Below are 10,335 nucleotides of genomic sequence, written 5' to 3' on the forward strand. Positions count from 1 at the left end.
CTACAGAGTTTAGTCCTCATTAAAGAGAAAACTGATGCTAACCACATGGACTATCAGGAAAGGCGCCCAAGACTCCAACCTCGGAATGTTCCATCTTGGTAAATTCACTTGAGTGCCTACACTGAAATGCCACTGCAGAGGTGTCCTGCAAGCAAGTCCCTTCCAGACAAGAGCTAATGCAATGTGGTTTACGCAGAACTCACAGCACACACATGCTACAGGTTTTGCAGACAATAACAATTTAAGAGTGTGGGGATAATGAAATCTTGCATCAAAGTCCCAGAGAACCACTGAGGCCAGACAATGTAGCAAGGCTGAAGTCCCTGCAGGGAGGCTCCAGGAGGTTAAGTTGTGACATTAAAACCTAAGTTACAATGGTCTGGAGACCTCATGATGTGGAGACACCAGGACATGGGATATCCACCAAAAAACACAACATGGGTGCAGTGGAACCAGCCCAAGAGAGGTTCTACATGCTACAGGTGGCAGAGGAGACATGGCAGGGTCACCCACCCTCAGGAGCCAGAGGCAGACAGGGAGCTGAAGAACTCTGGGTTTGCTTTTGTACTTGGTCTAATTTTTGCTTGCAGCAGCCCCGTTCCTCCATTTTGGAACGGGAGCGTTACCTTCTCTCATTAGGTACTTTAGTATGTACCATGTTTTGATGTTATAGGGGCCGCAGTTAAAAGACTGGTTCTCAGCACAGGCTCTGCACTTACACTCCTGAGCAGTTCTAAACAGTCTTTTGGAAGAACATGGAGACTCTAGAAGTCAGGCTGTGCATTTTACACTGTGAGATGGCATGCACATGTCAAACAAGGGGTGGGAGGATCATGGCTTAAAAGTGGTATCTGGGCAGCAAGGTAAGGGGTGGACTTAGCTCTAGAATCAGGAAATAAACCACTGGGCTTGTCTACAAGGGAGTTTCTAGACCCAGTTAACTGAGATAGAAAGACCCACTGTAAATACACGGGCAGCATCATTCCATGGGTTGGGATCCAGAACTGAACAAAAGGAGTTGAGCACCAGTCACTGATTGTCTCCCTTTATGTTTCCTGATATACACCCAAAGTGGCCAGCTTCCACATACCTGAGACCATAAACCCCCACCACCACAATGGATCATACACTCAAACTGTGAACCAAAAAAAAGTGCACAAACAACCAGAAAAAGAAAACAAACAAACAAACAAACCTTCCTTTCCTAAGATGCTGTGGTTTTTTACCACAGTAACAAGAAAACAAGGACTCTATTTCCTCACTCACTGCTTTGACCCGATTTGTGGCCCAACAGTGATAGTCAAAACTACTTTCAGCCATCACCAACTGACCTACATGCCAAATTCAAAAGCTTGTTCTGCCAACCAGGCTAATTGTTCTCTTCACCCCATCTAAAAATCTGTAACCCTGCTCCCTTACATGCAGGCTTTCTTCCTTCCTCAATACTCACCTACTTCTCAGTCTTCCGAATTTTCAGAGTTCTGCTCTGCGTGCTCTACTTTTAAAGTGCTTCTTCTCAAGCTGGGCATTGTCTTGCACACCTACAGTCTCTAATACTTGGGAAGCTGAGGCTGATGATTCAGGAAAAGCCTGGGCTACACAGTGAAACCCTGGCACAAGAAACAAAACCAAACCACCGTGGCATGCTTGCTTTCTCCCAGAGTTCTATTCCTAGCATTTCTGCATCATCTCAGACAGCCCTCCCCCCTTCCCAGACTGTCCTTTCAGGTGTTGTCCATATGCAAACACCTAGCAGGAAGTGTTTAAAGGGTACATTCTGAAGTGAAATACGTGAATGAGTCCTAACTTCTCAGCCAGCCCATTTTCAAACTTTATGGGTTCCAAAAGTGTTATCAGTAGAGAAAATTACATAGGTTTCCTGAGGGCACAAATAGGTCTAAGAGTCGAGTTAAACTTGGTTCTCTACTCCAAACCTGCTTCCCCGATATCTAGAATTTGTAGAACTAATGCAACTACCATCCTCAACTCTTTTTTCTTAATCCCTACACCCAATGTGTCAGCACACCAGAAGGCCGATCTTCCTGCACCCACCGATGGCATTCCCACATCTCAGTTCAGGCGTCCAATGCCTCTGTAAACGCCTACCCTCCAGATGCTTCCATCTCAATTGCTACTTCACTCATCCTAAACTACAACAGAACCCAGGCTGAGAACATAAATACAACACAAGTAAATGAACACTTGCCTTAGGAAGATGGCGGAGATGACACAGAAACACTAACACTGAGAGAGGCCTACGGTCAGTTTACAAGGAATGTTACTTTAGTTAGTCTTTTTGAGATAATGACTCTATGCAGCCTTGAGCTCCTTGTGTGTAGACCAACCTGCCCTGAAACCAGAGACCTTCCTTCCTCGGCTTCCTAATGGCTGGAAGTAAAGGCATATACCACCACAACCAGATGACAGGGATTGTATCCTGTGCCAACCCTCTACAGTTAAGTATTATGAAGTATTCCTTTTTGCAGGAAGTTTAAGTTAAACAGCTAGTCAGTAAATGTCGACGGCAACATGTGAACCTGGTGGCCTGGCTCCAGAACAAATATTATTAGCTATGGAAAATATTCCGATTCATTTTAGTTCACACTGAAATAGTTCACCTTATTCTACACAGAGCCATTCTGAAGTATGCCCTTCCGCTCTTTGCCTACAGCGATATTCCCCTGGACTGTGTATTTTAAGTGACACACAACTGAACATGACATCACTGTCACTCCTCTAGGAAGCTTCCAACCAAAGTCAGAAGCCATGGTCTGAGAGAACGTCTTTACCCATGCCTGCAGAATTCCTATTCACTGTAAACAAGAACAATCACAGTGCATGCTCCATTCCACGCTCCTGTCCTGCCTGGCTAATCTGGATCTCTGGAGCACTGTGGGGCTTTTGTTGTTGTTTAACTGTTGTGTGTAAGGGGCCATCTCTCCAGCCCCAAACTAGTATGTTTTACAATGCCTCATCCTCAATTGTAAAAAACATATCACAACCGAGCATGCTGGCACACGCCTGTGATCCCAGCACTCAGGAGACAGAGGCAGGTGGATCACTATGAGTTTGAGGCCAGCCTGGTCTACAAAGCAAGTCAGGGTTGTCTCAAAAAAAACCAGTAATAATAATAATAATAATAATAATAATAATAATAATAATAATTAATAAATAAATACATATCACAAGCCAAAAGGATTCTCTTGAAGGTGTGAAATCAGCAAATATCTTCAAAGAAATGCTGAATTTTCAGAGTTCTACTTCAGCAGGTACTAGAAAACAAACTTGCCACAAAAACAGTTTTGATGCCCTACTTTCTGAGTCTGCCTACAACCTCAAAGAAGTGCATCTACTGGGGCTGGAAAGATGGCTCAGGGTGAAGAGCATGTACTATTCCAGAGAGGCCATTCAGTTCCCAGCACCCACGCCAGGCTGCTCACAACACAGGGGCTCCAGCTCCAGGGATTCAGCATCTTCTTGTGGCCTCCACAAGTGTGCACCTCAGAAACAAAGCACGGAATATGAAACGGGTTCTTTTAAGGACGTGCATCTTTTGCTGCTTCTCTTGGCACTTTCCCACCCCAATTAACAAATTTACACACTACAACGTGCAATGTACAACAATACACATCTTGCTGTCAACACATCAGACACTCCACAAAAATCACATAAACACGAAAATTTTTGTTTGGTTTTTGTTTGTTTGTTTCTTTTGGTCCTACTAAGTTTTCACACTATCTCCTTGAAGGCTTCTGCAACTACTTTTTTTTTTCTTTTTTTTTTTTATTTTCTGAAACAAGGTTTCTCTGTGTAGCCTTGGCTGTCCTGGACCAGCCTAGTCTTGAAGTCACAGCAATCTATCTGCCAGACTCTGCCTTCCCGAGCACTGGAATTAAAGGCGTGCACCACCACGACCCTGCTACAACTACTTTTTAAACAAAACAAAACAACAAAAAAAGAGAGTACACTAGCATCACTAGGAGGCTAAAATCAGACCAGGAAGCTGAATTCTTTTAACAAGCACCCTGAGGTGTTTTCAAGCACCAGACAATTCTCTGTTCACTATATGGAAATTAAAAATACAATTCTGATTCTAACTACCCTATCACTGCGGCAAAAAAATACCTGACAGAACAACATAAGGGAAGTTAGTTGCTGTAGCTCCCAGTTTCCGAGATAACAATCCATTGTGGCGAGGAAGCATGACAGAGTACATAATTTCATCTCATGGCAGCCAGCAAGCAGAGAAAATGAAATATACGACGAAGTCAGGGTAAGAGGTAGCACAAAGGACCCATTCTTCCTCCATGTAGATGCCTCCTCCTAAAGTTTCTAGGATCTTATAAGACAGCACCACAGCTAGGGGCTGGAGCTCCACCTTCACAGGAGCACATCACATTCGGAAAACAAGGGCTTGACCTCAAAAGACTGTTCCCTCTTCAGATGCTAGCTGCAAGTCCAGGGCCACCTGCACTTCTGACCACCCAGTTCCAGATCACAGGTCCCGTCAACACTTCTGAGAGTTGGTGATATTCTAGAGTGGTTCACAGAACTCAGAAAAGTAATTCATTTACACACTTTACCAATGCATTATAAAGGACACAAGTAAGGAACAGCCAGGTGGCAGAGATTCATAGGACAAGGTATGAAGGTGGCTGTAACGATTAATAATGTATATCTGACATTACATAACACAAGCCAGGAGCAGTGGCACACAGCACACCTGTAGTCCAGCACTCGGGGAAGCAGGGGCAGGCGGATCTCTGAGTACAGGACAGCCAAGACTACACAGAGAAACCTTGTCTCAAAAAACAACAAACAAAAACAAAAACCCCACCAGACATTAAAAAACAAGGTCTGAACTGTTCAGATCCATGTATATGAGGATTTTGGTGGAGACAGCAACAATTTGAAAAAGCTCCCAGAAACCACTGCATAGCCTAGAAACTTCACAGTAGTTTCAATGTTAGCTTTATCCCAGATGCATAAATTGTTTGTTTCCTGTATTTTACTATTGCCTCCAAGTGATAAGTCTTTTATCACTATCATAAAGCACATGTGAGCCTATTACAGAAAGTTAGCACTTGTCAAACCCTACAAAAGCAAACACCAACATTCTCGAGAGCAGTGTAGCCGGCAACGAGGATGCAGCGTCAACCCGCAAGTACATACAGCGGCTGGAGCAGCCCCGCACGGGTGCTACAATGCAGCAGCCACCTTCTGCTGCTGTGGCAGTGAGCTCAAGTCTCCAGAGCACACAGCGTGGCGTGGACACCTCCGCCCGGGTGAGCGCCTCACCTCTGTGGAACATTGCCTGTGGCAGTAAAGAGTCATCGACCATCTCATGGAGTTTTTTCATCATATATAAAATAGGTAATAAACAAAATATGTCAACCTGAATGTTCCTATTTCCAGTAACTGCAGGCTGTTTTTTGGTAGTTAAATATAGGAGGAATCAAAAGTTATGGGTAGATTTTCAGCTAGTCAGTAGCTTTAACCCTTAACTGCACAAGGGACTACTGAATTACACATCAGAGAGCTAAAAACAAATGGATTTTAAGGCCAGCAAGGTGGCTCAGGAAGTACTGCTTGCTGCCAAGCCTGACGGCCTGAGTTCAATACCCAGAGTCAGCAAGGCAAAGCAGAAACCCCATTCCTGAAATCTCTCTACACACACCTACATACACACACACAAAGGCAGGTACAGATTTTTTAAATGACTCTGAAATATATCATAAGAATACGAAGTATGAAATGGTAAATATATCAATTAGCTAAACATGATCATTTTACAATGTATTTATGCATAAAAAACAAACTGTGTCTAATAAAGAAACAATTATCAGTCACTTAAAATAAGAGAAGAAGGTTAGAGACAGTTTCTCAGGTAAAGGTGCTTGCCACCGAGCCTAACAATGTGAGTTTGATTGCTGGTACCCTCATAGTGGAAGGAAAGAAATTATTAGCTCCTGTCCTCCACACATAAGCCCTGGCATCCATACGAACACGCACACACACAAAGGGGGAGAAAACAAATATAAAATGTAATTAAAACTTTTTAAATAAAACTAAAACTGGTGAGATGGCTTAGCAGGTAAAGGTGTCTGTCACCATGCCTGATGACTTAAGTTCAATCCTCTGGACCCATAGGTAGAAAAAGAGGATGGACTCCAGCAGATTGCCACCTGGATCATCACATAGATGACCTCAGCATGTATGTAGCCACACACATGCAAACAACACAACAACAATGTAAAAATAAGAAGTCAGGCTGGAGAGATGGCTCAGTGGTTAAGAGTACTGACTGTTCTTCCAGAGGACCCAGGTTCAATTCCCAACACCCACTAGGGAGCTCACAACTGTCACTCCTGTTCCAGGGGGTCTGACACCCTCACACAGACATACATGCAGTCAAAACACCAATTTACATAAAATAAAAAATAAATAAGTTAAAAAAATTAAGAGCAAGGCCTGGTGGCACATGCCTGTAGTCCCAGCACTCTGGCAGATCTCTCTGAGTTCAAGGCCAGCCTGGTCTACAAAGTGAGTCTAGGACAGCCAAGGCTACACAGAGAAACCCTGCCGGGAGCCAAGGCCAGCTAGTGGAAAGCTACAGAGAGCTGCAACAAGGTCGTAGGTGAGAGATTTACGTTTCCGGAACCTATGAGACATCTGTGCATCAGGCTAGACATTTTGGGATATCTTAGCTGACATTCTTGTAATATCTCTTTTAGTAAACATTCTTGCGGTGTTCTGCATCATCATTAATCACCCTGTTACACTTTGTAAACTATATTGCTGACACATTTTCCCTTCCTGCCTTCTCCCTATAAAGTTGTGTGAAATTTTTCAAATAAATGAGAGCGAGATCAGACTATAGACTTGTGTCTCCTTGTCGTCACTTCATTCTTTTCGCCCCTCCTTAGGAACTCATTGAACTCCCGCTGGACGGGACAAAACCCTGTCTCAAAAAGCCAATAGATAGATAGATATTATTAAAAAAAAAAAAAAGACATCCCATACAACTATGGACTCTATCACCAACTTAAGCTATTCACCTCTTCATACATGATTGTAAGTGACTAAACAGACATTAAACCCAGTTTCTCCCCTAGGCTTATTGCAACTGCTTTTTTTTTTCTAAGACTGATTATTGACTGATTGATTGATTGATTGATGTGTATGAGTGCTCTATCTGCATATACACCTGCATGCCAGAAGAGGGCATCAGTTCCTAGTATAGATGGTTATGAGCCGCCATATGGTTGCTGGGATTGAACTCTGGACCTCTAGAAGAGCAGTCAGTGCTCTTAACTGCTGAGCCATCTCTCCAGCCCCTCTAACTGGTCTTATACTGCCTCTTCAATTTCTATCTAATAAGATTAAGTCAAGTAAAAGGGAAAGTGCATACGCACACACACCTTCATAATTAACCCTACTGTCTAGGTCTTTTCTGAGCATGCACTTTACCCAGACAGGCCACTTTGCTATGAAGATGGTAGGCATTCAAGTCGGATGCTGCAACAACCGCCATCGAAGGGTGCATGGTGACGACCATAGTCAGGAGGGCGGCATTCTGAGTCAGTCAGTGATTAGCTCAAGCCCAGAGAACCAACCGGCCAGCTAGAGATCTCAAGATCTCCAACTCAGAGGCTCTGCAGGGCTGGAGCCTGCACAGGTCCGTCAGTGTCCACCAGGTTGGACACCTAGCCACTATCCTGAAGATGAACCCAGGCATCCGGTCTGGTGAGGGCTGCAGAACTGCATCAAGAAGCACCTCCGTTTCTACAGTAATGCTTATACTTCATCAAGTCTGCATACCTATTGATAATCTCCCTTTAATCAAAAAGGGGTCTGGAAACGACAGTGTCTCTTTCTAGATTTGGTCATATAAAACATCACAGGATTGAATCACAGCAGTCTATGCTAGACAGAAATGAAACTGAAAACATTTCACCCACTTTGTATGATCTAACTAGAGTGAAACAATATATTCCAAGAAGAAGCAACCAGACATTCACACTTTATAAGACTGTAAGACCTAATAACAAGCAGTGCCCCTCACATCCAGCTCCAGAGTAACTATTCATTTCTGGGCTGTTGTTTATTTGGGGGGGAGGGGAAGGAGGCCTTTGGAAAATGTGAATGAGCACACAAGGAGCCTGAGATCCCCAGAAATAAAGCTTCCTTCACATCTACTTGCCCTAATCAAGCTCTCCTCGGTGTGCTAAGAGGCCTGGTCTCCCGAGAGCCAAAGGAGATCATCTTCCACACACCAGATGTGCTACCCTGGACCCACAAGGCGAGCTACAGAAACTCTGGTTCAGCAGAGTTGACAACTGCACACGTGTAAATTCCCACGGTCACTTATATATACCTTCCTTGATATAATTTGAAGGCATGTTCTTAGTGGAGTGCAAGCAGAGTCCAATCTCACCTGTCACCACTTGTTCTTGTCTAAAGGCCAATGTGAAAGCTAAAATGAGAGCTTGTATGAAAACCACTCGCCCACTATTGCAAACAAGGGAGTCCTTGCAACAATGTTTTTAAAAACAGTTTGCAGCCAGTGTAGTAGTGCATGCTTTTGACTCCAGCACTGGGGGAGGCAGGGGCAGCTGGTGAAGCCAGGTGATCTACATAGTGAGTTCCACACCGGCTGAGGCTATAGGAGACCCTGTTTCAAAAAACAAAACAACACAAAGAACATCCAAAAGCATTTTGTATTCCCAAAACATTTAAAACTGTTCTACTAATCATTTTTCTAGGCAATCTTCCTTAAAGCGGTACTGTCTAAAACCCTTCCCAGGGCTGGGGAGAGGCTCATCAGGTGCGTGCCATCAAGCCTGAACCCACAAGGTGGAAGGAGAGACTCCACTCCTCCAAACTATGCTCTGATCTGCACTTGCAGGCCATGGACACACGCACACAAAAGAAATAAAATGTAGTAATTTTTAAAGCTTTCATAAAACAAATGTAAGAAGAAAGATTCACATTACACTTATTAAATCACTTCATCTCACTGACTTGCTAGGAAACAGCAGAACTAAGTTTCCTGAAACCCCCAATTACTCTACTTGTAAGGTTTTAACAGAAATTCTCCAGATAGGAAAAGAGAAAACAACAACAACAAAAAAAAAAAAAAAAAAAAAAAAAACACAGAGGTATGTACTGACACTATTAATACGTAACTAAGAACTACTCATTCTTTTTTCACGACACCGTCTGAAGGAGCCACACAGCAGATGCTAGTATCCCTTGGTATCTACAATCTGAAATACTCCTTTAAAGAACTTTCTGAATTGACTCCCCTGGAACCCAACGCCGCCATTCAGGATCTTCCCAGAGAGAACTGTCACACACACACACACACACACACACACACACACACACACACACACACAACGGAGGGAGTCGGTCCTGATGGGCTGCTGCCTTTAATCCCAGCACTAGAGTGGCGGAGGCAGGCCGATGGAGGCCAGCCTGGGCTACCCAGTTTCAGACCAGCCAGGGTTAGTGAGGCTGTTTCAGAGAGGGGACAAAAAAAAAAGAAAAGAAAAAGAAAAAGGCAAACAAACAATAAGTCGGAGAGACATAAAACCAGTATCTGATATGACAAACAGACCCTCAGGCTAGCTACCTACCATTTACGTATACGTGTGTGTGTACAGACCTAGGCACACACGCCCCAAAGCAATCTTGCCTAACTTCTCCCTTCTCGCTACCCATTAAGTCTTACGAAATTGCAAAAACCACTCCCAGCCTCCCAACCCTTCCACGATCCAAATCGGCCTCTGCCGAAGCCCTCGGTCCTCCAGCTCCGAAACCGGGCCGTGCAGCAGGACACCGAGCAGCAGCGGCGTGCAATCTGCAAGCATTCGACCGCGTCGCCGGAACAAAAGTGACAGACCGGCCTCGCCCTCGAGCGGCCGCCCCCCGGGGCCAGACCCCGGGCTTCACGCTTCCCCGCCGACGGGCTGAGGCCCGAGGCTGGCGGCTGCACCTCCGCCGCGGGCACCTCGCGGGGGTGGGCGGGGGGCCCGGGCCGCCCCGCCGCCACCGCCCCCCGGCCTCCGCGTACCTGCTTTGCACACCGGGGCGCTGGGGCTCCTCTTCTCCGCCGAGGGCCGGCCCTGCTCGGGGGACCTCCTCCGGTGGCGGACGCGCGCGGGGGGCGGGGCGGCGGGCAGCTCGCCGGGCCACAGGTGGGTGGGCGACGAGCCGGGGGACGACACGGTGGCCAGCAGGGGCGGCGGCGGCGGCGGTCGCGGAGGGCTGGCCCGGGCCGCAGGCGCCGTGCCGCGCGGGGACGTCACGGGCGCGCCCGTCTGCGTGGCC

The 10,335-nt window shown here is 45.7% G+C and overlaps 1 protein-coding gene across 1 annotated transcript in view; it reads right to left on the reverse strand.

The window, feature by feature from the left end:
- Fam117b (family with sequence similarity 117 member B) overlaps window positions 1-10,335 on the reverse strand; it is a 77,606-nt gene that overhangs the window by 66,600 nt on the left and 671 nt on the right. The window contains exon 2 of the mRNA XM_055616798.1: window positions 10,079-10,325. Within this exon, the coding sequence (XP_055472773.1) occupies window positions 10,079-10,325 (247 nt within the window). The remainder of the gene's footprint in view (window positions 1-10,078; window positions 10,326-10,335) is intronic.

This window comes from Psammomys obesus, unplaced genomic scaffold, assembly GCF_907164565.1.
Source record: "Psammomys obesus unplaced genomic scaffold, mPsaObe1.curated_primary_1811, whole genome shotgun sequence".
Lineage (NCBI taxonomy): Eukaryota > Metazoa > Chordata > Mammalia > Rodentia > Muridae > Psammomys > Psammomys obesus.